Below are 25714 nucleotides of genomic sequence, written 5' to 3'. Positions count from 1 at the left end.
TATGTATGAATGAACAATGACCGCGAACTTCCGCTCATGCCTTCGCCGTCACTTCCGTTCGCAAACACCAATGCTCTTTTAATTGCTATGTCTCTTTCTCTCTCTTTCGCTCTCGCTCTTAAACATGTCGTCTTTATGGTAAGATTAATACATTTAAATAATGGATTAATTTTTACATCAATGTGTGCAGAATAAAATAATGTATAAAAATAATAAAAATATTACACAAATATTAAATAAAGCATTGGCGGCCCGGCGGTGCATGTGAAAAATGGCGCCCGTCCACACGGCAGGGACCGGGTTCAAATCCCATCCGGACCGTCCCCCCGTAGCATATAGACTGACTATCCTGCTACGTGGTAAAATAAGTCTTGATACGACCAGGCCGTTCTAACCGAGCAAAAAAAAAATGAAATAAAGCATAATATAAAAAAAATTTATGCACATATCAAATTGAACAGCTTTGAGTAATCCCTCAACCGTCAAAATGAGTATAAAACATCTTCCAAAACCTGATAAATTCTTTAAAATTTCTATACTGCAGCCAAATGAATTATGAATAAGGCGCCAATGTCTTATGATTTTATGTTGATCATAATATTTTATTAAACCCAGCACAGGCCGGTGTATGTGTGATTATGCTAGGCAAATAGGTTTTTTTTTATTTTTGTAGTCCTTCATTCCTTTGAGATTGCACAAAGTGGAAGAAATAAGCACAGCACACATGCTTCATTTTTATTCCTTCGCGTCTACAGTGCATTAATCTGTTCTTTCTACGTATTTTTTGTTGTTTCGTGTATTTTTTCCCCCTTCTCAACACACACACACACACACAAACGCTCTTTACAGACCGGTAAAGACATTTAGAGCATTTTAGATGCCTTCGGGTGGTTTTTTTTTCTGTGCGTGTGTCTGTATTAAGGGTAGAAACATTACTTCCGGACCCACGCGCAGCACCATTTCTCTTCTGTGTCATTCCCAACCGATTTCCCACGCTTGCGCTAACATACCCGCAGCCGCAATGCATTTGTTTGCCCACGGTGCATGCGTACATCCGTGCGTGCGTGCATTACTGGTGCAACGTACTGAAGGAGCGGAATTCAAATAAGGCTCCTCTGACTCTGTGTGTTCGATCAGCGCAGTTGCTTGGATTCGAAACGCATTCGACGTGGAATCGGTTGAATAAATCGGACTGCTTTGCGCTGGATGTAGAATGTGGGGTAGCAACGCAACAAAAAACCAACAAAAACGAAACTAAGCAAGCAAGGAAAAACGGGTAAATGCAATAACAAGCCTACTGCTTCAGTACCATAGGCTACGTAAAAAATAAAACAAGCACAACAGCATGGCAGTGAACGGCAGCTGTCACCTTTTGTGTTCCTTTTCCTCAACAGTACGTACGGAGGTGTCCACGGGTGGAGATCTGAAAAAAGAAAGACATCTGACTACAAAAAAGGACCAACCAACTCGTCCTTCGTGTGAGCGAACGTTACAACTGTTTAGAAGCGTTTGCCCTTTGATCGGATCGTATGGATCGATCATAAAAGGGTAATGTCAATGTGCTCGAGTCAATAAAATCCTTTAATAAGCCATTTAGGTTAAAAAATTTCTACTAAAAAAAGGTCCAACTTTTGGTGTTAGTATGAAACAAAATTTTTCACAGCCTTACGCTCGTCACATCAAAGTATAGACAACTGTTTATCCGCCCGATAAATCGACATATTCGATATGGCCACTTCATCCAGTGCAATGCATTTGCAAGCATAAGTGCAACAGCCCAGCACCAGCTCGACATTGCACATTGTTTGGCTTTAGCCGCGGTGTCTAACAAGCGGTACGGCCTCGACGCACGTAGCCCGTTAAATTGTAAAAGATGTTGGGAAACAATCGAAAGCTCACAACAGCACCAAACAAAACAATCACGGCCCGCTTTCAATCAGCTAGACGCAATGAAAATGAAGCAATCAAACCAACTTCCCCCCAAAAACCACCCACGTTCGCATCGATGGTATGCGCAGTGGAAAAGCGGCTCAAAAGGAAAACATTTTTCGCAAACAATCGATAGCAAAAAGACGAAGAAGACGAAGCCAAACGGAACACAATGAAGAAAACATGATCGATGGCGAGGGTCTGTGTTTCGTCTTGCATCTCCGAAAGATGCCAACCTGTGCAGAAGGTTTGAAGATGTGAAAAACAAATGGGCGGTTGTTTTGCAGTTGCGTTTGCTCCATTGCTGCAATTGGGATGCAATGCAATGCAATGCGCGGATTGATTTAGTCTTTGCGCAAAACATCTATGCTCTGAACAACAGTTTGTTATTCTTCAATCAAGGATCATATTTTGATGTTTACTTTGGAGTTTTACTCTACTGAGGAGTTTTAATTCTTGATCTTTTTAACGAACTCTTTGAAACGATGAAATCGGATTGGAAGTATTTTTACGAAGAAGTATACATATTAAACGGTGTGAAAAAAAATATGAAAATGAGCATATTTTTCAGGTTGTATTCAAAAATATCGTTGGAAACCAAAATTGATGTTAATGTTTGAAAAGTTTCCTTTATGACAGCTCTTTAAAGTTGAAAGAGTGATTTGTGACTGCAAATTTATTAGCGCAAAAAGGAATTAATTCAAATAAAATAGTTCTTGACACGGGTTACTGAATTGTTCAAAAAATACTGGATACTTTAAGTCAATAAGTTCTGCTCAGTTGTCAGTTTAGGTCTTCAAGAAATTCTGGATACTGATTTTCTAAAAAATACTGATTAGAGAAAAATTACCTTTCAATATTAAATAAACTAGTTTTATTTAATAGGTATTTTAGATATTGATCGTTATCCTTTAACAAAGGGTAAGCAGTGTCTGTTCCACACTAGACGACCTAGTATCAAATCCCATCCGGACCGTCCCTCCGTAGCAAGGACTGACTCTTTGGCTATGTGTTAAGAATAAGTCTAATAAGCCTTATGACCTTAGAGTATGTATGAGAGAAAGAGAGAGAGAGAGAGAGAGAGAGAGAGAGAGAGAGAGAGTAAGAGAAAGAATAAGATTATTTATGATTTGATTTTTACCAACTATTTCTGAGAGATTATGCTTTAGCTTATGCTTCAGGAAAAGCGTATTTCTCAAGATTTTACTTCTCAAGACTATGTATCTCTCCTTCCGTATGAAAGGCGAATGAGCAAAAGCCTCGTAAAAACAGAACACCAACAACAACTCCTTCCGTACACCTTGTTTAATCGGTGCGTGTCTTTTTATTATTTTTCTTTTCTAAACAACACAATAAATATTGTGGATATTAAATCTCTACTTCACACAAACATGAAGCATTTCGGAACAGGTGTGTGTTCGTTTTAACCATGCACGAAAACATCATCTAAAGGATAAAAAGTATTCGATATCGAATTTCAAATCCGTAAGGCTATCTTCTGGCCATCGCTAGAGTTTTTTCTTCTTAAAATTTTGCACAGTGCAAAGGAAGGGTAAGAAGCCAATGCATCATCTGTATTCGAAAACGAACGAATGAAAGGCGATGGCATAGGTCGGACTACGGTTGTGTGACACATGCTACGGCTGCATCCAACTGCCACCGTTATCGAGCCCGATATTCCTAAGTTCCGGGCCCCATCTACATCCGGATGGTAAGACGTTTCTTGAAAAAGAAACAGAAAAAAGAACGCTCTTTTCACTGCCTTTCTGCCCACTGGCCTCTGCGGTGTTCTTGCCGGCCCGCATTCCACATCCGCTGACCGGAAAAATGGTGACGAAATATGTCTCTTTGCCGCTTTCCGTTTGCCGTTTCGTTAGAAAGCATAATGATGATGATGATGATAAATGTGTTACGAGCAAAAATACTAACCACACTAAATGCAACGTTCTGCTGTTTGGAAGTCCGAATGAGTGCGAATGCACTTCGGTGGTGGATGTTCCGTGCGCTCTGTTCCGCTACTGTGGCGCTACTTCCGGTTGCTGCCAGGCTTCCGATTGGGTTGACTTCTCTCTCTCTATGTGTGTGTTTCTATTTGCTCATTGCTTTACTTCCGGTCACCACGTGTTTGCCTATCGAATTTAGAGCCACGAGGGTTGGCCCGTTAGCGTTCGGAGAAGCGGTGTGTGCCAGTGTTACCACCTTTTTGTTGACTAGTGTTCTATTTATCAACTCATCGGACCAATGACCCCCTAGGGGTGGTTTATTTTGTGTAAAAGGGTCGGAAAAGAGCATACAATTATTTGTTTCTGTTTTTTTAATGTAGCTAAATTATCATAGTTGATTTTTTTAAATGTTGGAATAGAAAAGAATTATAATATTTCATGTTTAGTTCAATATAACTCACAATAAAATAATGCTGTTAAATAAAAAAAATACTACAGCTGTTAATGCACTTTATGCAATGTGAATGGTACTTTGTGCAAATGAAAAAAAAGAGGCAAACAAATGTAACTATCGAAAGCGTGTCTAATTCGATCGGTTGTACGCCATTCGCACAGTGGAACACTGCATAACTGTGTGCTTCTATTTGCTGGTTTCTTGCTCATTCGTCCAGCAGACAGTGCATGAAGAATGCAGCGTACTATGGAATTCCCTCGCCAATGGTCATGGAGTATGCGAACCGAACGGAAATGACACCATCATCAACATCATCATGATCGTTTCTATCGAGCGATTGATAGTGTTTCCAGTTGCCAACCATGATCACAACTACTCAAATCGATGCAAATGTTTACACTTTTTATATTTAGAAAATCGAAATATGGATGAAAATTGGTATTGGATTATCAAAATTATTATTCATTAGGTCTACCATTCCTATCAATTCAGCGTGTAGGTATGCGTGTCTAATATGAATGACCTGAAATGCTGTTAGGAAATTACACAAGGGAATAGCATAACGTATATACCTTCCCCATTCACTTGGCTAAAAAAAAGGAATAATAATTACTTAGATACACTAAAACCCATCTGCTCACGCTACTTCCCCTCACCACATATTTGCTCACATTTGTTTGAAACTGAAACATAAATATTTCTACGCATCGTTCATTAACCGTAGGCAAATTGATGCAAACGATCGATATTGTGTTCGCGCGTTTTTAAAACATTTTTCCCGCCCGATGCGTCTGGTTAGGACTTTTTAAAAATAGAACCATTAGGAGAACCTGGCTGATCTTACCATGCTGCTGTTTTTTTCTTCGCCGTTTTGTGTTGATGCAGAATGGACCATTTTGGAGTAGAAAGCTTGTCGAGTGATATGTTGCAGTTATGTGAAAAGAAGGCATCGGAGTTTTGGATTTTGGGTTTTGGGAAATGCTACGAAGTTATACCGGCTTAAATTTTCCCTTGATTAGATGTCATTGATAGTTTGAATTAGGTATGAAAGACTATTCTTTTATACATGACCTTAGATGATTTTATATAATCACCTGTGCAGGAAAAAAATCATTCTATAAAATGTTTTCCAGATGTTCAATTACGTTTTTAGTTTGTTGTTTTACTTTCAGCTCGATCTTTCATGAACCCATAAGATTTAAAATAAATGTTTTGAATTTTAAAATTAGTAAAATGCTGATGAAAATAACACACCGGTTTGCGTGTTTGATTAGATTGATTTTAATTTAGAAGAATTTAAAAATAATTACGAAAATGATGAAAATAATTTAAAAAGTAGTATGCAAGCAAACAAACCTTGCATGCGAATTGGAAACACCTTCCATGCAAACTGTGTCTTGGATAATGTAGTACCAATAAAAGCCGCTAGATGTCGCTAAACAGCAAACCATGAAAAGGTTTAGGAAAATGTGCGAACACTGCCAAAAACAAATAAGTTTTTTACATAAATTGTACAATAAGTAATATAAACAAATTAATAATTAGGTGTATAGAAAGTATTTCGATATTTTCCAAGAAATGAATAATTAAAATACAGTGTTTTTGTCAGTTGATTCGATACATCAGAAAAAATCCGAGAGTTTCCTATTCCATGACGGTTTTGGTTTATTTTTCTTTGGTTTTCTTTTATTGCACATTTTTGTTCCAGTTCGTAAAACAAAACAACGACTATGGACGGTGACATTAATTACCGTGGTTTGTATTAAGCTTTTTTGTCCTTACAATAGTACGTAGCTACAAATACTGAAAATAGCAACAAAACAGATTTGTTGCGCACATTGTACCGTGCTATATGCACACGGTTCTTTGTTGCGGACTTTACAAATAAGGTCGCTCGTGACAACAGTCCTTTGCCATTTGTTTATGCTATGTCTTTTCAAAACACTAAGCTTTGTTGTACACCACATCGTTTTTTGTTTTGTTTTGTTACAAACCTATCTCGACAAAAGCTTAGATTCAAAATTAAGTCGCAAAGGAACCACAAACATACTTATGCTAAATACCAATGGTGTGCTGGATTGGATTGGTTTTGCAGTATACACTTATGTGCACAATACGAGTCCTGGTTCTCGATTTGCTAATGTATGCAGGTGAACTTATCCCTGTCTGATCGTGTGAGATATGATCAAACTATTCTAACCACACGCACAAACACTAGTTGCGTCCTTCTGAACCGTTCTAGCTATATAATCACTTTATCCTGAAAATCCTCGTTTACAGTTCACTTCCTAACTCGCTAAAATACTTTGTTCATTCGTGTTGACTAGAAAATTTGGCTAAGAACGTCACAGACATCACGGGGAGAGGGAGTTTGCTTCCGGGAAGTCCAGGAAAGGGAAGACCTACGATGAACGGTGGCACACATTCACAGGCCTGTCTGGTGGGATTTGGGAGCTTCCTGGTGCAATTGGCGAAAGGATGGTATGTGCGGACTGATGCCAAAATCTTCCGCCGGCATCGTCGAACCCATCGTGGGCGATGAAACGGTTGGATACTGGAAAAAAACGATTACGATCTTTAGTTATTCTCTTGATCGTTATTGTTACTTCCGTCCTCCAGTAGCTTACCCGCTTCATAGTGTAACTACGGCCACGGACACGAGTCGTATTGCGGCGTACCGGATTGTTAGACGGCGCTCTCTGATTCAATCTCACTGAGCTGAATGTGCTTCCCCGTCGCCCGAACCGGGTTCTCGGAGAAGGCGTTGCGGTTGCTGAAGATAGACGTGGGAGTAGATTAGTCATATCAGGCAGGCAGGTTTATACGGTTTTGGTTTCGAATGTTACGGGTGTTACACGGAGATCACAGATGTATTTCGACATTCGGTAAGGAAGATTTCAATTTCCAAGAACAGGGAATGGCAATACACACTAATATCAAAACAACTTGAACATACATGCGGCAGTGAGTATTAAATTCCTAAGAACGCAATTGGATAGACGTTTATCATCAAACCAGATTAAGTAACTAAGTAATGTTTTTTTTTTTTACTTAAGTTTTAGTGGCGATCGTGATTTAGTAGATTTCGTTATCGTAAGGCTTTCTAAAATGTATACGCATTTACTGGATAAAGGAAACATCCGAAGGCAAAGCATTCCATACAGTGTGGTTTTTTGAAAGTGTTTTGCAGGCAATATAGGTTATTCGGTTTCGGTATGGCAGCAGCAATTACGTACGGTGGCAGTAAACGCATCTTATTGACGGTCAAGTTTTTCGCTCGACTCCAGCCACACTTTTCGGCTACGCCGAGGTGTGGCGACATCCATAGAGAACAGAGAGAGAGAGAGAGAGACACACATACGCACACAGAGAATACGAAGAAATTTGCAATATGCAAATACGGTAATATAGAGTAATAGTACCACGTGCGTGCAAGTAGTTTGTGTACGGCGCGCGAGAAAATTACCAACAACAATGCGTACACAGGTACACGTTAGACGAACAATAGAACGAGAAAGAGAAAACAATGTATAACTATATAGTGTGGATAGTAGTGAAGTAAGATAGATGATATGAAAGAGAAGATGGAAACGTTAGGATATAGGGTTGAAGCTAATCTACTTCCGGATATACTTATGGGTTGTATTTTTCCCATAATGTTTGAGTTTTGATAATTTCACATGTCAATACGTTGGAACGATAGGTTGGTGAGTAGACAGATATAGACGAAAATTGAAGAAATATTTCTTTTTGCTCTTTCACCGATACACTTTGTACTTAATGTACTTTATCTGGGCTTATCTTCTTAGGTAAAACTGGGCAAAAAAAGACCGTTTTGAAAGTTCGCCACGTTCTGGACAACACAACGTGTGATGACGTTTAGTAGTGAATTACTTAGGAGACTTACGTGTCGTGTTTATATTACTCCGTTTGGATGCTTGCATCATGCCGAACACGACCGCTGCTAGCGAACTATGCTGGGACGTTTGTCGCTGTAAAGATGGAGTCTGTGCCTGTGGGACACCGGCAGGCACTAGGGCAGGAGACGTTAATTGACTGGCGGAAATGTTCTTGCCCAGCACCCAGTAGGTTAGCATTAGTCCTTTACCCTTCACATTCACTTCACCACGTTGCTACAAAAGAAAAACAAAAAACACGTGAACTATTGGTTCGGGATCGAGGAGTATCTTCACTCGGAATCTTACCACACAGGTGTACCCTTTCGTTTGAAGCAATGCGGCAGTGTAATCCGGTACCTGTACCTTCCAATTTTCACCAGTCGAATCCATACGCGAGGCAACGTTTACCGTGTTGCCCCAGATATCGTACACCGGTTTGCGAGCACCGATGACACCACTCACCAGAGGGCCACTACTGATACCGACGCGCAGCTGAAACGTGTTGAATGCATCCTTATTCACTTCCTGCAGCTTCTGACGCATGGCTAGGGCAAATTCTACCAAATCACATACGGCTTCCTCGTCCTGTTCGTCAACGTGTTGCTGTTTTTTTGGGAGGAAACATAAATCATTTATTTTAGGAAACGATTGTACACACGATCACCAAACGACACTTACCTTTTTCGTCGAGCAGAGATTCGATGCAGCCATATAGGTCGCACCGACTGTTTTGATTTTTTCCACCTTCTCAAACCGTGGCTCCTCGAGCAGCGAATCGAAATCCGATATGATCTCGTTCAGTATGCGTATGCATGCCTTCCCATTCTCAATGTCCTCCGAGTAAAAATCTTTAAAGTTCGGTATGGAGGCAAACATCACACCGCACAGCTCATGCATCTTAGCGTACAGCTCATCGGTACGCTCCTCGGACAGATAGTACGTGGCGACATGGTCCGGGAGAATGTTTTTAATCAACAGATCATTCAGATGGCGATTAGATTTCATGTTGGAAAGTTCTTTTTCGGCCTGTTCCTTCCAGATGAAATCTAACCGCGATGTAACCTCGACCAACCGTGCGTGATAGGTAACCATCGTTAGGAAAACGCCGAGCAAGATCATCATCTGTCCTGCCAGTGGCATACCGCTGGCCTGTATGTACTGCAAATCGTACGAATCGAACACCCTTTCGAACACGAGCAATATTAGGAAGGAGTAGCAAGCCACCATTGCAATGGCCATGAATGTTTTCACTAGGTAGTACAGTTTAAGGGCTGTCGCCAGCGAGATCAGGCAGAGCACCCAAGTAAACACAACGTACTCGGGATGCACACAGGATGCGTGAATCACGGGCTGGCTTGGTGTTTGTCCATCCTCCTCAAGCAACTCATCATTCTGCGGTTCCATCGGTGTCTCAGTGCCATTCGAATCTAACTCACTAAAGGTACGATTCATCAAGTTCAGCTCCATCGATTCGCCGAGCGCACGACGTAGGAATGTCACCGTGGTACTGTTCACATTCAGCTGTCCACCGGTCTGCCAGTAAGCGTAGCTCGGGCTTACCGTACTACGATCCGGTGTAATTTCCACCTCCTCCAGATCGCACATCATCAACCCCATCGAGCTAGCGATCGACATTAGGATGATCGTGAGGCAGACAAAAATCGTCCGCCTGCTCCGATCGTGCACGAGCGTTGAGGAGCTTTTCTGAAGAAACTTTGGCAATCCGGAGAACTCTTCCGCCATTACGAGAATGCAACCGACCGTCAGCAGAAACGTGGTGATCGACAGGGCAACGATCAGTATTGTACAGCGCGGAATGATCACCGCTTGGCACAGTACGATAAAGATCCATACGACAAACACACACAACATGTTCGAACGGAACATGTCCTCGCGCAGCTGACAAAATGTACCCTCCTGGGACGAATCCTTGAACTTGAGCGTCCACGTGTACAGATACTCCTGGCGGATCTCCTTGTTCGAGTTGATCTGTATGCTCTGATCGATCAGCTCGTCCACCTCCTCCGTCGACGTTAGTGGATCTTCCCGATCCGAGTGTTTCTTGTCGCGGAAGCTTTCCGCCGCGTTCACACCGCACTCGTTCAGATTCTTGAACGGAATCTCCGGTATCCAATCGGTTGTCGGTTCATCTTCGTGGATTGTCGATTTGCTTGTGCGCTTAGTGATATGATTGTTGTTATTGTTGCTAGTGTTGTTGTTATTCGTGTGCTGATGGGCCGCATTTCCTGTGATATGGCTCGTTGCTGACGCTCCCGAGCATGTAGCCGTCGTACCGGTTGTGTTTGTGCTGTTCGAAGTTATGCTCGGTGTTTTCGAATCCTTCCGGAAGCGTGATTCACCAGTTCGGCCCGCTGTTTCCTTCTCAAACTGTACCGTGCTTTGCCGATCCATGAGCCGTTTACGTGGCCGCAACGGTTCAGTTCGCTTGATGAGAAAGGTTTTGATGTTCATCATCTTTAGATGGCTGTCTCGGCTTCCTCCATTGCCCGGTTCGACCTCATACGTGTCGTTGAGACACTTCAGCGTAGCTTCAGAGATGTGTACCCTGCCCGGGACACCGCCCGATTCCATGTGATTCGCTATGACCACATCGTTCGACCACACGTCGAAGTGCCATTTCTTTTCGCCCAATACTCCACACATTACCGATCCACTATGGATTCCGATACGCATATCCAGATCCACCTAAAAATGGTGAACAAAGCAAAGGATCATACACCCATCCCAATGCGGGAAATCGAGAATATTTTTCACTTACGTTCGTCTGACACCGGACATCTTTAATGGCTTTAATCATATGAAGACCAGTTTCGACACTACACACCGCATGATCGGGACGGCTTTTCCAGCTTTGACTGTCGAACATGGACACACAGTAGTAACAGTCTCCGAGCAATTTAATGCGCAAACAGTGGTTATCCTGTGGAGGTGGATGAAGATGTTAGGTTTAAACATTTCTCAAAAGAACAGATGCATGAACGTACGCATTGAAAAAGTGGACTGATTTGTGGGATAAAGGATCTTTGTGTTCACCAAATATGGCCGGTACAGCCGGTAAAGTGTAGCAGAAATTAAAAATAAGTGACTGTAGGCAAGATATCTTACAGGAGGTCGTACGGACGACCAGTCAAACGGAGTAGCAATATCTAAACAAGAAGGACTTAGTTATGCGTTGAAGTTATTCGCCGAAGTATTCGCATTGGATGATGAGACCTACTTCAGGTCTATCAAGGATATAAACCTTCAAGTTGTTCTTGAAGAATACCCTTCTGCAAGTGATAACCAAAGCTGTTTCCTGGAAGATACTTGCTTGTCAACACGTTACGATCCATTATGTGAGGAGAATTTTTTGAACTAATAAAAGCTAAATGATATGTTGAAGACTATCATCTTTCCCAAAGGTCTTAGGATGTGATCAATAGAGGATATTTTAAAGCAACTAAAATTGAGGATCTATTCTCAGACATTTATAACTCAACAAGAAAAGTCAGTTGATAGTTAAGACAAAAAAGAGCTTTGTTCCATTTAAATATTTTATTTGTTGTATTTTCTTTATCACCACTTTGAAATCGATCCATTTTTTTTATTCAAAAAGCGTCCCTTCCTCTTCACTTACCTCAGCAATTTTATCAAACCGTGCAAACAGATCGTTCAATATCTTTACCAACTGCTGCGCGGACGTTTTGCTCGCCAACTCAGTAAAGCCCTTAATGTCCGCAAACAGTATGCTCACGTTGTCCATATGGTAAATGTACAGCTTTTTAAATTGCGTATCAACCTGTGCCTGTTCGGGCGATTTGTACATTTCCTTCCGTATGTCATTGTTGACGAACATTGGCAAAACTGTGGTTTGGAGCAAGAAGAAGAAGAAGGTGAAATTATAACAGATATTAAACTGCAGCTGTATAAAGTCCATTAAAAAGTCCAGCGCTTAATTATTGTGACCCGTTCGTCGTTAGTGCACATTTGTTTTCCTTTTTTTTTTCGTTGTTGCTAAACTTTCATTCAATGCAGGCGACTGTTATGACGGCAATTACGTGAAAGTTTTTCGTGAAAAATCAACCAGTATTGTCATGTGCTAGTCAGACAATGGCAGGAAGTAGGAGTATTTTACCGCGTCGGGGGGGGAATAATTATGCAAATCATCGAGCATCGTCAGCTAGTTAGTAAGTCAGCAAATAGTTAGTATGCGGCAGGGCGAATAAATAACGTCTCGTGAGAGAACTAATGTCGATGGACGAACGGGGGAGTTTGGTTTGAAGAAATTAAAATAAGTACGTGCAGAAGAAGTACGTTTAGTGCAAAATGCGTTCCGTAAATATTTCCAACAGATGGTACGGTTTAACGGTGGAACTGTACTTAAGAGCTTCTTCGTGTTTGAATCAACAAATAAAAGGTAACGCTTTTTTTCTATATTTTACTGAAGTCCAATTCCAATCGAAGTGAAAAAAATAAATAAAAAAACATTCTTTATGTAGAAGAGCGCTGAACTCAATCGGAACTCGTTGATACATGGTTCAGACATGTAGGCAGCACTTCAGAAATAAGCGAACCGAAAGGATCGGTCACTGTATGGACATGACATAATACAAAAAAAATCACAGAAAAAAAACAGAAAAAAGCCTACAGCGTTTCCCATTAATTAAATTACTATCGAAAACTCCTTCAACCAAAAACCCCATCGAAGGAAAAGTCTTCACTAATTTGATTTCCGATCAAGCCGCAGCATCCATCTATCTGGCCGGCGATGTTGAGCTCACGGCTTGTTTCGAAATGGAACAGTAAAACAACAACAACAACAACAACAAAAAAGCACACAATAAAAAATAGCAGTCAAAAATAAAGCGACCAGAGACCAGAAGCCACCAACTGTTTGGCGATTGATGAAGATATCCTTCAAATTGATTTCCTATACAAAATCGTTGTGTTTTTTTTTGTTGTTGCGTTGATTCATCGTTGAGTTTAGCTTCCTGCTTTTCTTTTTTTTTGATACTCAAAGCGGATACTCCCCTTAACGAAGGTGTACTTGAACGGGTCGAGGGATGGATTACTTCGGGTCCTTTCCATCATCCATACACCCCAGCGGGAAGCTACTTACTTGAGTCGAGCAATCGTTGCGTACGCTGGTACTCCTTCTCTGATTCGCGCTTGTGCTCCATAGCCTTGTGAGTTTCGATGAAGGCTAACCGCTGCCCGCGGTCGGTCAGATATTTAGTGTACATGCCGGCAAAGTTGATGGCTAGGTATAGCAACAGATTGGCAATCATCTGTCGTACGATGCAGCTCGGATCCTGGATGGGAAGGAACGGTGATGTAGATTTATGGTAGTAAGGTATTTGACTGCCTCCAGGGTGAAGATTGGAAATGATCGCTTGAATGAACTGGTGAAATATCCATAGACCGTTTTCGGTTGGGAAAGTTGGAAATGGTTCAATTTGCCACTAGTGACTAATGGTTCATTTATTTCCAGGGTTTTCCTAGTTTTTGAAAGACTATTGTCTAAGTTAAAGTGGCTGACAAAGAACTCAAATTATTTATCTCAATTTTTGGAACATAAATACAATATTCTGCAAAGAGTGTTTTAAATAAAAAGAATGATTTTTTGAAGGCCAAAGTTACACTTTATAAGCCTACATACGAAGAGAAGTTTACTTAACTTCGATTCCAATTTCAGATAAGCGTTTTTTATACAAACCTTCCCATCTGTAAATTAATTAAAAAACACCACCATAACACACACGCGTACTACCTACCTTGTCGTGCAGAAATTTGTTAAGCGATGTCACTACCAAATGGCAAATGGCAGTCATCGAGCCGGCAATCATGCACCACTTGAGCGGCAACGGTAGCATCGCGTACGGCACAAAGATAATGAACAGCACGTACCAGATCAAATATTCGCGCTCGGCAAAGCCCAACCCTTCGCCGAGGAATCCCTGCAGATTCAGCAGCAGCCAGGTGCAGACGGCCGCCCAATGCAGATAGTTGTTAGCGAACAGACGCCAGCTCCCGAGCACGCAGATCAGAAAGTTCGAAATGATACAGCACACGGACCAGGTTACCTCGTGCGGCTTGATTGTCTGTGGAAGCAGAATCAGCAAAACCAAAACAAAAAAAAAAAAAACAAGGGAAACAGTCAGTCAGCAAGTCGAGGGTTGGTATCGGTGGGGTGTTATCGTTATTTATTGAATCACTGATAACACGATAAAGGCTACCCCTACCATGCCACTGTTGAAGCCAATCCAGACCGAGGCCAGCACCACCTTCAGCACCAGGTCTACCACGTTCACCAGGATCAGCGACTTCTGGCGCTGGCGGTGCGAATAGGTCAGATAGGATCGTTCGAGGGACGGTGCACGGAACGAGTTCGTCATGGATGGGCACAGTATGCCCTTAACCACGTTGCCGCGCTTGAACGCCGAGTAGGTGTTGTTGGTGTGCGGTGGATTGTGGGTACTGGTAGGATTTGTTCCAAGGCCTGGTAGTTCTCCTCCGCCCGGCGGTGGTGGTGGTAATGGATCGCCACCTTTGTTGCTCTCCTGGACGTCGGTACCGCCGCACTGCTGGATGGTGAATGACGGTGACATTACTCCGTTCGGTTGTGGTTTTTCATTGTCAGCTGTTTTGGGATTGTTGGGAAACGGAATGAATATCGAATATTACTCATTAATTTGATTGTACAGCGTTACGAATTTTCGTGCATTAATGCAGCTTGTAAACTTGTAAGTCAAACAATCAATATAAACACAACTGTCGAATCTGGGTCGAATCTAGGGTCTCCAAAAAAATGAAGTCTCCAGAGGAGGACTTCCCCATAAAAATAAACAAAAGTTAAGCTCTCTCACTCATGCAATAAATTTTCAACCTCATATAAGCAACATCCAAAAACCGACAAAAAAATAACCTAAATTTACGAAACAGCTCCCATCCCAATCGATTCGTATTGCTTTCCATAAAGAAAAGTAATTTGTCTTCAGGACAGGGTTTTTCCTGCCATTCATATGCTCACACGTTCTGGTATCTGTACATCCCGCATCGGGTTTTTTTGTTGTTGTTATCCTTAATAGTCGCTGTGTCATCGGCACCATTTGTGTTGCTTCTTCTTCTACTTCTTGCGACTGAACGACCTGAAGCCTATGAGGCGTGAAAATGTCTGTCCCAGTGCTAATACTATTCATGAAACGCAAGCATCCTGCCGTTTGTCTAGCTTTTACTTCCTCTCCCCCCCAAAACCCCACCGCCCCTTGGTTGGCCAACCATGCTCAATAGTCAAAGGCACAGATGCTATTTTTAGCACTTCTTTGGTCAAGGCACTGACGTGAGTGATAGGATACGAAATGGCTACACCCAAAAGGACAATTGGTAGGGAGAGAACAACAAAAAAAGGACCTCAACTAGAGAGAGAGAGAGAGAGAAAGAGAAAGAGAATGAAAAAATAGGATAAAGAACATCAATATATGTTCTACGGCACCTGAGGCCTCTTCCCCCCATTTCCCCCTTTTCCCCCACTTTGTCCCCCCCAGGGTAGTGATAGAAGTTCGTTACACATGGCTGCGGGAGAACAAATTATCGATTATTCAATTTGGCCGGGTTTGGTTGGCCACTTCGCGAACGATTGGCGGTGGCCGCATTACAAGATGCGAATGGGGATTGACTTTCCTTTTGCAGCCCCTCTCCAAAGGGACGAATTTTATTAATAGGCACTTCCGTTGTGTTTGTGTGCTTTTTCTTGTCCGTTGCACACAGAACAGGATGGGCCCGTTTGCTCGCACAGGATATTACATACATAAAGACGTGCGTGTTCACGAGCTTACCGAAGCGAAAATTATCCTATCTAATGATGGCCGGGCGTTTGTATGTGTTGGGTTGGGTTGGATAAGAAAATTTGCATCCCCACGCTGGTCTAGGCGCGAGCTGAATGGTCTTGTGGACACACCATTATCATGCGGAGTGGGAGCTTTTGTTCTGGCTCAAAAGAAGATGCTTCCTGAGAAGCAAAACCGCACACGATACGCAAGCAGAACAGAGTGCTAATGCGGTACATTGTATGGGAAAACTTAATTCTAATACTTACCCCTTTCCAAATTGCCCCCGGGATCATCAGTTCGATTCGGATCAACCTTAGGCAGGTCACCGTTAGCTTCTGGTTCACATCCCGCAAGCGAAAGTGTTCGCAATCGATCGTTTCGGTCGGTGGTTGTCGTGACACCACGTGGCACCACGGAAGAAGGTGGTGTGGGTCGTACCCTGTCATCGCCATTGTCGTCGTCTGGTGCTTGAGCACCATCTCCCGGGACACGCGGTATTTTAGCAATGTCACTAATTACGGCACCATGCTCAACCTGCTCCTGGTCAAGATCAATCGTTGCGGCCGGATTAACAATACCACCCTGATGGCACTGGTGGTCGTAACTTTCCTGATCCAGCACACCCGCAGCAATGTTGCGGGCAGCATCCGGCGATACAAGCAGTTCCATCGTTGGAAAGAACGTTATTTAAGCAGCTGTGGTTTGAAATGATAACAGTAATAGAACGTGTTAAACAGCGGAACGAAAACACACAGCAAGACGAAAGTTTTTCATCACGAAACATTCTGCTGATTCTAAACTCCCAGGAGAAACATGATATTTGTTGCTGTGGGGAACGTTCAGATATTGTTGAATCGTTTTCCCTCCATACAAAAAAAACATGCACCTCCCCCAGACAAACACAAAGGCCCTCTAGATGCGGGAATGTTTTTACAATAGGAACCGAAAATCAATACACATCAATAAGGATGACAATGTAGAACTGTTCCGTATCACAGCGCTTCCTGCTATAATGATGATGAAATCTGAATCAGTTTGGTATTGCTTGATAAATGCTTAATGGCGTTAAAACACGAAAATGGTGTTTTATATTTTTGTATTAGATTATATTAGTTGAAAAAAAAATTATAGCAAAAAACTCAAATTATGGTAAAATACTAAATGTTTCATTCATGAATATTTCTAAATTCGTAGAAGAGATGTTTTACAAATATGTATTAATATCACTTATAAACAAAAATCACGCTTGACTAATAATATATAAAAAATATAAAAAAGGATAACAAAATTTTTAAAAAATATACAAATGAAACATAAGTTAAAAACAAACAAATTAAAAACTTAAAAAAAGAAGAAGAAGAATTAAAAGAATAAACAAAACCACATTCTAACCATACAGAATGCTATTTATACCATTTTGCTTTGACATGTATCTGCCTACGTACAGGACCTATGTTTTACCTTTACGACAGGTGAGTGAAGGATTTAATTCACTTCCTTTTGTTCCGTTTTTTTGCACTTCCGTTTTTTCGTGGTTTTGTTTTTGCTTTTTCCACCCCGTAGTTGCACCAAAAAACCGGGCGGCATCCGGTTTCGGTTTACCACTAGCAGAGGGCGATTGAACAAATTACACCGCCACACAGTACGAGTGTGTGAGTAGAAAGTTTTTACCCATTTCATCGCCAATTCGTTTATTGCTACACGGTGCCTGCCATATTCCGGAGCCACACAACTCCATTGTCCTAACTGGCGTACTGGGGTTGCACTGTTTGTGCCATTCTACTGTTGATTCACTGCCGGAAAGCTTCACACACACAAACACTTGCAGCTAGTGCAAGCGTTACAGTCGTTACTTAAAGCAGCAAACAGAGACTCTCTGGAGTACGTCAATCCGCTTATGAGAAATGCACAAAATAAACCATAAAACATAAGCTATTCTTCGTTTAGTTCTAGCAAAAACTCGTTTAAAATTGTATTGACACAGGGCCGTATTTATACAGACCACCCAACCTTTATAGTGCACAAATTGAAGATCGTTGAATGGAACACAAGAGTTAGAGTATTCCGGCTTAGTATTCTGCGAAAGAAAAACGTTTACATAACGCATTTTTTATTTATTTTCGATGCAATTTTCTATTCAATGCTCTCAGCATTGCCTGAAGGGAACATTTCAGCATTTACAGAGAAGAATCTTTATACGTTTTGCATTCTACCTATTTTTATTAGAAACGATACCGTAACAATATCCTGTAAAGCGTATATATCCTTAATCCTTGAGGGGATATTGATGTAAAATTTTCGTTTCGAAAAGCGCAATTTTTTACTCGATGATGGGAACTATAAATCTTTCCCATCAAACAGCAGCAAATGGATACATGCGTTTCCTTCAAGCCATTCAATCAAACCGCTTTCATGCCATTTGTGATGAATATTTCTCGTGAAAAAAAACACACACAAACCATAAACACGAAAAATGGAATCTTTTCAAATCTTTTAACATAAAGACCCCTCGAAAAAAAACAGCATCCTTTCGCCACACTGTGATGTAAAGTTGTATATCCTTGTGAAAGTGGCCAATGGACCGTAAAGACTCCGAATCGAATAAATAGCCCTTGCCACCATAGCCGGAATGAAATTGTGTGAAAGTCCTCAAAAACAAAAATAAACCATAAACCCCCCATGGGCGGATTTTTCCCACCAGAGCGGTAAGAGGTTTTTGGTTGGTTTTTGTTTTTCACATTTTTTTTGTAGCCCAACTTCGGGTTCAACTCATTCATTTCCATAGCCACACGGACACGGGACTGGAGCTTTCCCGCAAGCTCTTCTATCTATCGGCGTTGTTTCGTTGTTTTGCCTTTTTCCTCTACACCAAACAAAGAGAGCATCCTCTTATGAAGGAATCAATTTTGCCAGTCAATGTTGGTGTGAAATTTTGAATAAAAATCGAGCAACTCATTTTTTGGTGAGCTTTTTGTAAAAAGCTTGTCGCGCACATGCAATCTATTAGAGTATATCCCTGTTTAGCAGGTAAGCCCAAGTCGAGTCAGGAAATATAAGCATTGTTCGATGTATATCCCATCAATGAGGAGAGCTTTCGTTTTGTATACTAAATCCGTATAATAAATGAGCTTTTTATTGATTACTTTCCCCACATGACTCGGGAACGAATCGATCCGGTGAATCATTCCAAACACTTTAACGCATGCAATCGCGCAATTTCATTGTTGGTTCAGTGGCATGTTTTATATTGCGTCGTTTATTTCGTTTTCTTTAAACCCACCAGTTGGAGATCGTCCACAGGGGACTCATTTTTTATCATCTCTCATCTCCCACAGTTTTTTTTTTGGGCAGGAAAAAACTTTTTGGCAAAAGCTGCATTGACGTTGTTTCATATGCTGGCTCCTTATATTACACACGGCTTAAGCACTTTTGGGGCAAGCTTGAAGTGAGCAAACGCAAAACTGTGTCCGATCTTGTGCGACGAACGAATTAAGCCTACGTAACAATGCCAACAATGTACACACAGAAGCAGTAATAAAGTGTCCATAAAATAGGATGAAAAATGCGGCACCAAGAATCACGCACATGTCACAGTGTTTGCAAGGAATGTGAACATGATGAAAAAACGTTCCATTGATCCCTTTTGGAACGGTTCCATGTTCACATGGTTCTGGAAATAGACATCATACGCTAGCGCAATAATCCGTTTTCGGGATCCGGATAATAATGGGGCCACACTGTTAGCTAACAATCTAACATACCCTCCAAAGTTAAGTTGTGCAAAACACATTACCAAAAGAAAGAAAAAAAAACGGTCACAGACTAGATTGCTGCTTTATGGCGGCAAGCTAGATATATGTATGTCTTTTATTTTCTTAACGTATGCAAGCCATAATGGATAGTACGAGTATAATGATCTTAATGATAGTACAAGTGTGCTCAACAAGAGCGCTAAATTGGTCGCATGAAGTGATAATGTTTCCCATCGTTTCAAAGTTTCAGCGACGGATTTCTTTTGCTGCAAATCGGATGATTTCACAATAAGTTTATGCTTAATTTTTACGGAAAAAATAAAAATACTTTTATTATTTTTTTTTTTTATTAAAGTAAGGTAAATAAAAGGCGCAAGTACAATCACAAATCAAGATCGTATCATAATTACTTAATTTGTGTGTAAAATGTTGGAAAAAGTGGTTTAATATTTTATGTTAGTATTAAATACTTTATCTAGTCATACGGCCTGGCCGTCCTAATGGAAATAAATTTTTTTTTATATTTTTACTATTTATAGGATACGTGTGGAGCAGGCCTGACCGTTCCTTAGAAAATAAAATAATACAACAATATAGCAGATATTTTATGTAAATACGTATTGTATTTAATTGTTTTTTAATATTTAATATTTCTGTAGTATTTTAATATTATTTATTTAATTTTTTAGTATTTTAATGTTTTTTTAATGAAATTATTATGTGTGATATCTCAGCGGATTTAATAAGGCACTGAACATCTAATTACGCACAAGAACTATTTTATTTTCGCTTCTTGCGACTTAACTCCTCCGCTATCGATCACGTACTGGTTTGCACTCGTGTGCAAACCCTAAAATTGTACTCCCTCCGCTGTGGTGTGCATTTCGCGGAACCGTCCGTTATACCGCTTACCGCCTTGTATAAAAAGGACCCTTTTTTGTTCCTGTTTATCCGCAGGTACCGAACGACACACCACAACAGAGAGAAAAAAAAACAAAAAACAAAAACAAAACTTCCGATGAAACGGAACATCCTCCCCGCCCGAATATTATTAGGGATCCTGCATGGGAAGAGGCGCTAACTTGTGTATCGGACGTTTAAATAAACCGTACTTCGTCTTCACATCTACCACTCGTATCAACCCGTCATCGCCTGGATACACTTTAGAAATTCGTCCTAATTTCCAAAATTGCGGGGGCATGTTGTCTTCCTTCATTAATACCAATGCTCCTTCCTTGATATTATCCTTCACTTTGGTCCACTTATGTCTGGTCTGCAACTCACTCAGATACTCCTTCTGCCATCGTCTCCAAAAATGTTGCCGAAGTTGCTGAAGCCTCTGCCACTTGTCTAAACGGTTCTCCGGCAGGTCCAAATATGACGGTTCCGCAACTCCAATCAATGGACGATCGATCGTAAAATGTGCAGGTGTAAGGCAGTCCAGATCATGTGGATCGTTTGAAAGGGCGTATAATGGTCGCGAGTTTAACATAGCTTCAATTTGACACAGAAGCGTGTAGAAGTCGGTTATGGTTAACGAAGCAGACTTATAAACACTTTTCAATACGCTTTTGACACTTTTTACACCAGCTTCCCAAATCCCTCCAAAATGAGGAGCATTAGGTGGGATCATTTTCCACGTAACTTCTTTCTCTTGGCAGAACTGGAAAATGCCTTGTTTCGATGTTTCATCCTTGAACATTTCATATAACTCACGAAGCTCATGTTTTGCTTCAACAAAATTAGTAGCATTATCACTGTAGATTTCTTCAGGTATTCCTCGTCTGGATACAAATCGTCTCAAGGCAGCAAGAAAAGCGCCAGTTGAAAGATTCTCTACAGCCTCCAAATGAATCGCCTTTGTGACCATACACACAAATAGACATACGTATCCTTTCGTAGCAGTAACACGACGGACACCTGATTTCAACATAATTGGCCCAGCGAAATCCAAACCTACACGTTGAAAGGTAGGAGCAGCTGTTACTCGACAGGTAGGTAGATCACCCATTTGTTGATCCATAGTACTTGGACTACTTCTGAAGCAAACAATGCATTCGTGCAGCACCTTTCGAACCGTTGATCTAGCATTCACAATCCAGAATTGCTGACGCAAAATAGAAATCACTCCAGACGGTCCGATGTGTAGATTTTCACGATGAATTGCTGCAATCAAACGCTTAGTTACGATGCTACGATGTGGCAGTAACAGCTGATGTTTATTGTCATACGACAGATCTGACTTGCGTATACGACCTCCAACTCTCAGCAGCTCACCATCCAAGAAGAGATTCAGATTCTGGTATCGTTGCACAGGTTTACCTTGCTTTACTGCCGACACTACATCTGATAACTCATGATGCTGAATAGCTCTTACAATCCAACGCGTTGATTCCCGCAACTCAGCAATTGTAGGCTTTGGGTCATTAATGCGTTCACCCTTACGTCGTTTGGCATTTTGTTTGAATCGTACAACATATGCTACTATTCTTTGTGTCTTTCGAAAAGATTCAAATTTTACCAGGATCGGAAGAATATCAAGCGGTACTGTAACACTGCAGGTAACACCCTTGCGTAGATCAGGAATCTCTTCATCGCGTAGATCCTCCATGGGTTCTGATGGCAAAAAATTACTTCGAACATCATTTAATGACCTTCCGTTGACCTTCGCTGAAGCATCAAAAACGACACGGCATTTTGTGGTGCTTTTTGTCGGGTTGAGGACAGCCTGATGTGGGAGATACCACTTCCTTGGTGCTGGATCATTCTTACTTTCCTCTAACACTCTGCAGTGACCAACATACCTGCCTGTTGATTCGCGATAGTGTGTTTCGAGAAAATGGGTTTCGCACATTTCGTCCTCAGATTTCACAGAACGCTCACTTGTAACGTCTTCTATTTCCCAAAACCTTTGCATTATTGATCCTAAACGATCATTTGTCGATACGTTGGTAAACATTTCACTTTCCTTGTATAAATCAGCAACACGCCCTCCTATTACCCATCCAAGACGGGTTTCGGTGATCATCGGTAGTGTGTTCGCTCTTTTCACGGACCCTGATATTGTTAATTCCGAGAGACAATCCATTCCCAGCAAAATGTCCACACTGCCTGGATCGTTAAAGGTTGGATCGGCCAACAACGCACTATCAGGCAAGTTCCACGAACTAATATCGAATTTAACAGATGGCATTTTACCAGTAATTTCGCGATACACAAAACACGTGATACCCATAGAAAAATCGGTGCATCGGGATTTCACAGTAAAGGAACACTTTTGCCTTACAGGCGAATCAATGTTTCCAATTCCTTTTATTGGCACGTTCACATTCACCAAATTTACGCCTAATTTCACCGCAAGCGCTTCCGTAACACAACTGATCTGCGATCCACTATCCAACAGCGCACGACACAACAACAACTCCTTGTTCGCTGATTCCGCGTAAAGCAGAACAGTTTGCAATAGAACAATACTCCCCGAACTAGCGGCATTATCAGCATGCTGGCTTGCGCTCACTCTTTCGGGTTCACTTGAAGCTTGTTCTGACTTCACCGAGTTATTGTCATAATGTAAAATTGTGTTGTGTGCTCCTTCGCACTTACTACACTTCAAACGCGATTTGCAACGGTTTCGCCAATGTCCTGGTTTCAAGCAAATCAAACAAAGCCGTTTTGATTTTACGTATTGCACACGTTGCTTTCCATTTAACAAAACGATTTCCGGACATTTGTTCGTTCCATGTAGTCCCTTGCACAAATCACAAACCTTTTCACTAGGCACATTTTCAACGAACGAAGTTGAAGCCTCATTTCGTTTCATAGGTGAATTTTCGTTATAATTTGGCCTTTTTTCAACGAAACGACCCTTTTGTCCAACTGCAACATTTGCTTGGCACCTTTCTAACACCGAAACTCTTTCTTTTAGGAAGCACAAGGTTTTTCCGTAATTCGGTAGTTCACTTTTAGGGATGCTAGCTTCCCATAACTTCTTGGTCTCGATATCCAATGAATTAGATATTAGATATATCACCAACGTACAAGAAAGCCCGGCAAAATCTTCACCTAAATACTTCAGGTTTTCCACGTGGCTCTCCACTGATTCCACTAAATTACGCAGACCGACATAGTTCTCTTCGGTTAATTTCTTTAAACTAAACAGTCCACTAATATGTAGGTCCACCATACGACGCTTATTCTCATAGCGATCGGCTAAGAGTTGCCACGCGCGTTCGTAGTTACCGTCATTTATTGTCTTTTGATCAATTACCTTGGCCGCATCACCGCTCAAGGCCTTTTCAAGGTGATAAAGTTTTATACGCGGATTGTCACCACTTTTGTCCACAATGTCTCTAAAAATTGTCTTGAATCGCTCCCATTCCTCATACTTGCCACTAAACGTAGGTATGGGGCGAGGCAATGGGGCATGCACAATCACTGGTGGGACACTGGGACCTGGAACCATTGCTTGAGATGATGTTGACCTTGCCACAAAGGCTTCAGATGCACTCTCTAATTCCAACATCACCTCCTCATGCAATTTAATAGTTTCCTTATACTTGGCGTCATGCACTGCACTATCTCCAACAACAAGCTTAATAATTTCAGCATAATGCTTGTTATGCTCTTCCAATGCACTATCTGCCTTTTTCCCGTACACTTTGCACTGTACCGCGGTCAGCGCCTTTCCCTCATTCTTCGCCTGCAAAATATTGTCCATTATACGACCTAACTCCTCACATGCAAGATCACGCATGTGAATGTTTGGCTTCGCTGCAATAATTGCATCCACCCAGCCCGGTTCTCCGACCGATTTCACGGCTGGTGTGCGTGGCGTTCGAGGTGTGCGAGTCATGATGAAGCGATCTCTATTGATATTCAGCTACCTAATATCCGGCTCGAAGGACCATGTGATATCTCAGCGGATTTAATAAGGCACTGAACATCTAATTACGCACAAGAACTATTTTATTTTCGCTTCTTGCGACTTAACTCCAGCGCTATCGATCACGTACTGGTTTGCACTCGTGTGCAAACCCTAAAATTGTACTCCCTCCGCTGTGGTGTGCATTTCGCGGAACCGTCCGTTATACCGCTTACCGCCTTGTATAAAAAGGACCCTTTTTTGTTCCTGTTTATCCGCAGGTACCGAACGACACACCACAACAGAGAGAAAAAAAAACAAAAAACAAAAACAAAACTTCCGATGAAACGGAACATTATGAAATAAAAGATTCGAACCTTTGCTCGACCTTTTCAGGAGAACGATATAGCTAGATATTAAATTTCGTTTATTGTTTTGTTTTTGTTTATTGACGTTAAAGAATCATTTAATATGAAAAATTGAACAGAGAATTCGAAATATTAAAAAAAAAAACTTTAAAGAAACGTCGGGATAACAATGATTTATATACTTTTTTTATTCATCAAATTACGTTGGCTAGGTCTATTGGCTTTTGTAATTCGCACAGAGCAAACATTTGGTCAGGTAATAAAATTTAGCATGAATTTAGCTGAATGAAGCATTTGAAATAAAAAAAAAACCATCGCCAAGGAATGTATTAATCGACCAAGGGGGCCGATTAATTAAATCATTCCTTTTACCTTCTGCTTTGGACTTGGAAACATCTGGCACGATGTAAAAAAAAGCGAAGAACGTGATTTGATTGTCAATTCATATGCTCATATACATCACAACGATACAACATAAAAAACCAAAATGCGAATGAGGTTAACAGAGATTTCTTCATTATTTATATCTCGATTTTGAGGTTCTAAAAATCATAATTTTATGGAATAAATTAAATTTTCTTTCAAAATCCCAATTTGAAATCTGGATGAAGACTGTGATGATGATTGTAGCAAAGAGTGTACACGATGAGTCAACACACCATTCTATCAATAGTGGTCG

The 25714-nt window shown here is 41.1% G+C and overlaps 1 protein-coding gene across 5 annotated transcripts in view; it reads right to left on the bottom strand.

The window, feature by feature from the left end:
- Positions 1 to 5966: 5966 nt before the first annotated feature.
- LOC125765759 (adenylyl cyclase 78C) overlaps positions 5967 to 25714 on the bottom strand; it is a 39842-nt gene continuing 20094 nt past the window's right edge. For 3 of the 5 annotated variants that reach the window (XM_049431207.1, XM_049431209.1, XM_049431208.1), the window contains 11 exons: positions 16321 to 16749; positions 14468 to 14865; positions 14000 to 14326; positions 13345 to 13537; positions 11863 to 12089; positions 11005 to 11166; positions 8904 to 10931; positions 8532 to 8828; positions 8234 to 8459; positions 6954 to 7099; positions 5967 to 6880 (listed from right to left, as the gene is read on the bottom strand). In XM_049431207.1, coding sequence (XP_049287164.1) covers positions 6752 to 6880; positions 6954 to 7099; positions 8234 to 8459; positions 8532 to 8828; positions 8904 to 10931; positions 11005 to 11166; positions 11863 to 12089; positions 13345 to 13537; positions 14000 to 14326; positions 14468 to 14865; positions 16321 to 16723 — 4536 coding nt within the window. In that variant the 5' untranslated portion in view covers positions 16724 to 16749 and the 3' untranslated portion in view covers positions 5967 to 6751. Of the gene's footprint in view, positions 6881 to 6953; positions 7627 to 8233; positions 8460 to 8531; positions 8829 to 8903; positions 10932 to 11004; positions 11167 to 11862; positions 12090 to 13344; positions 13538 to 13999; positions 14327 to 14467; positions 14866 to 16320; positions 16750 to 25714 lie in introns of those variants that run through there. The other 2 variants (XR_007418623.1, XM_049431210.1) reach the window with 2 other exon arrangements.

Source organism: Anopheles funestus, chromosome 2RL (genome assembly GCF_943734845.2).
Source record: "Anopheles funestus chromosome 2RL, idAnoFuneDA-416_04, whole genome shotgun sequence".
Lineage (NCBI taxonomy): Eukaryota > Metazoa > Arthropoda > Insecta > Diptera > Culicidae > Anopheles > Anopheles funestus.
Note: the sequence above shows the minus strand (reverse complement) of the source record. Positions and strands in the feature narration are given on the sequence as shown.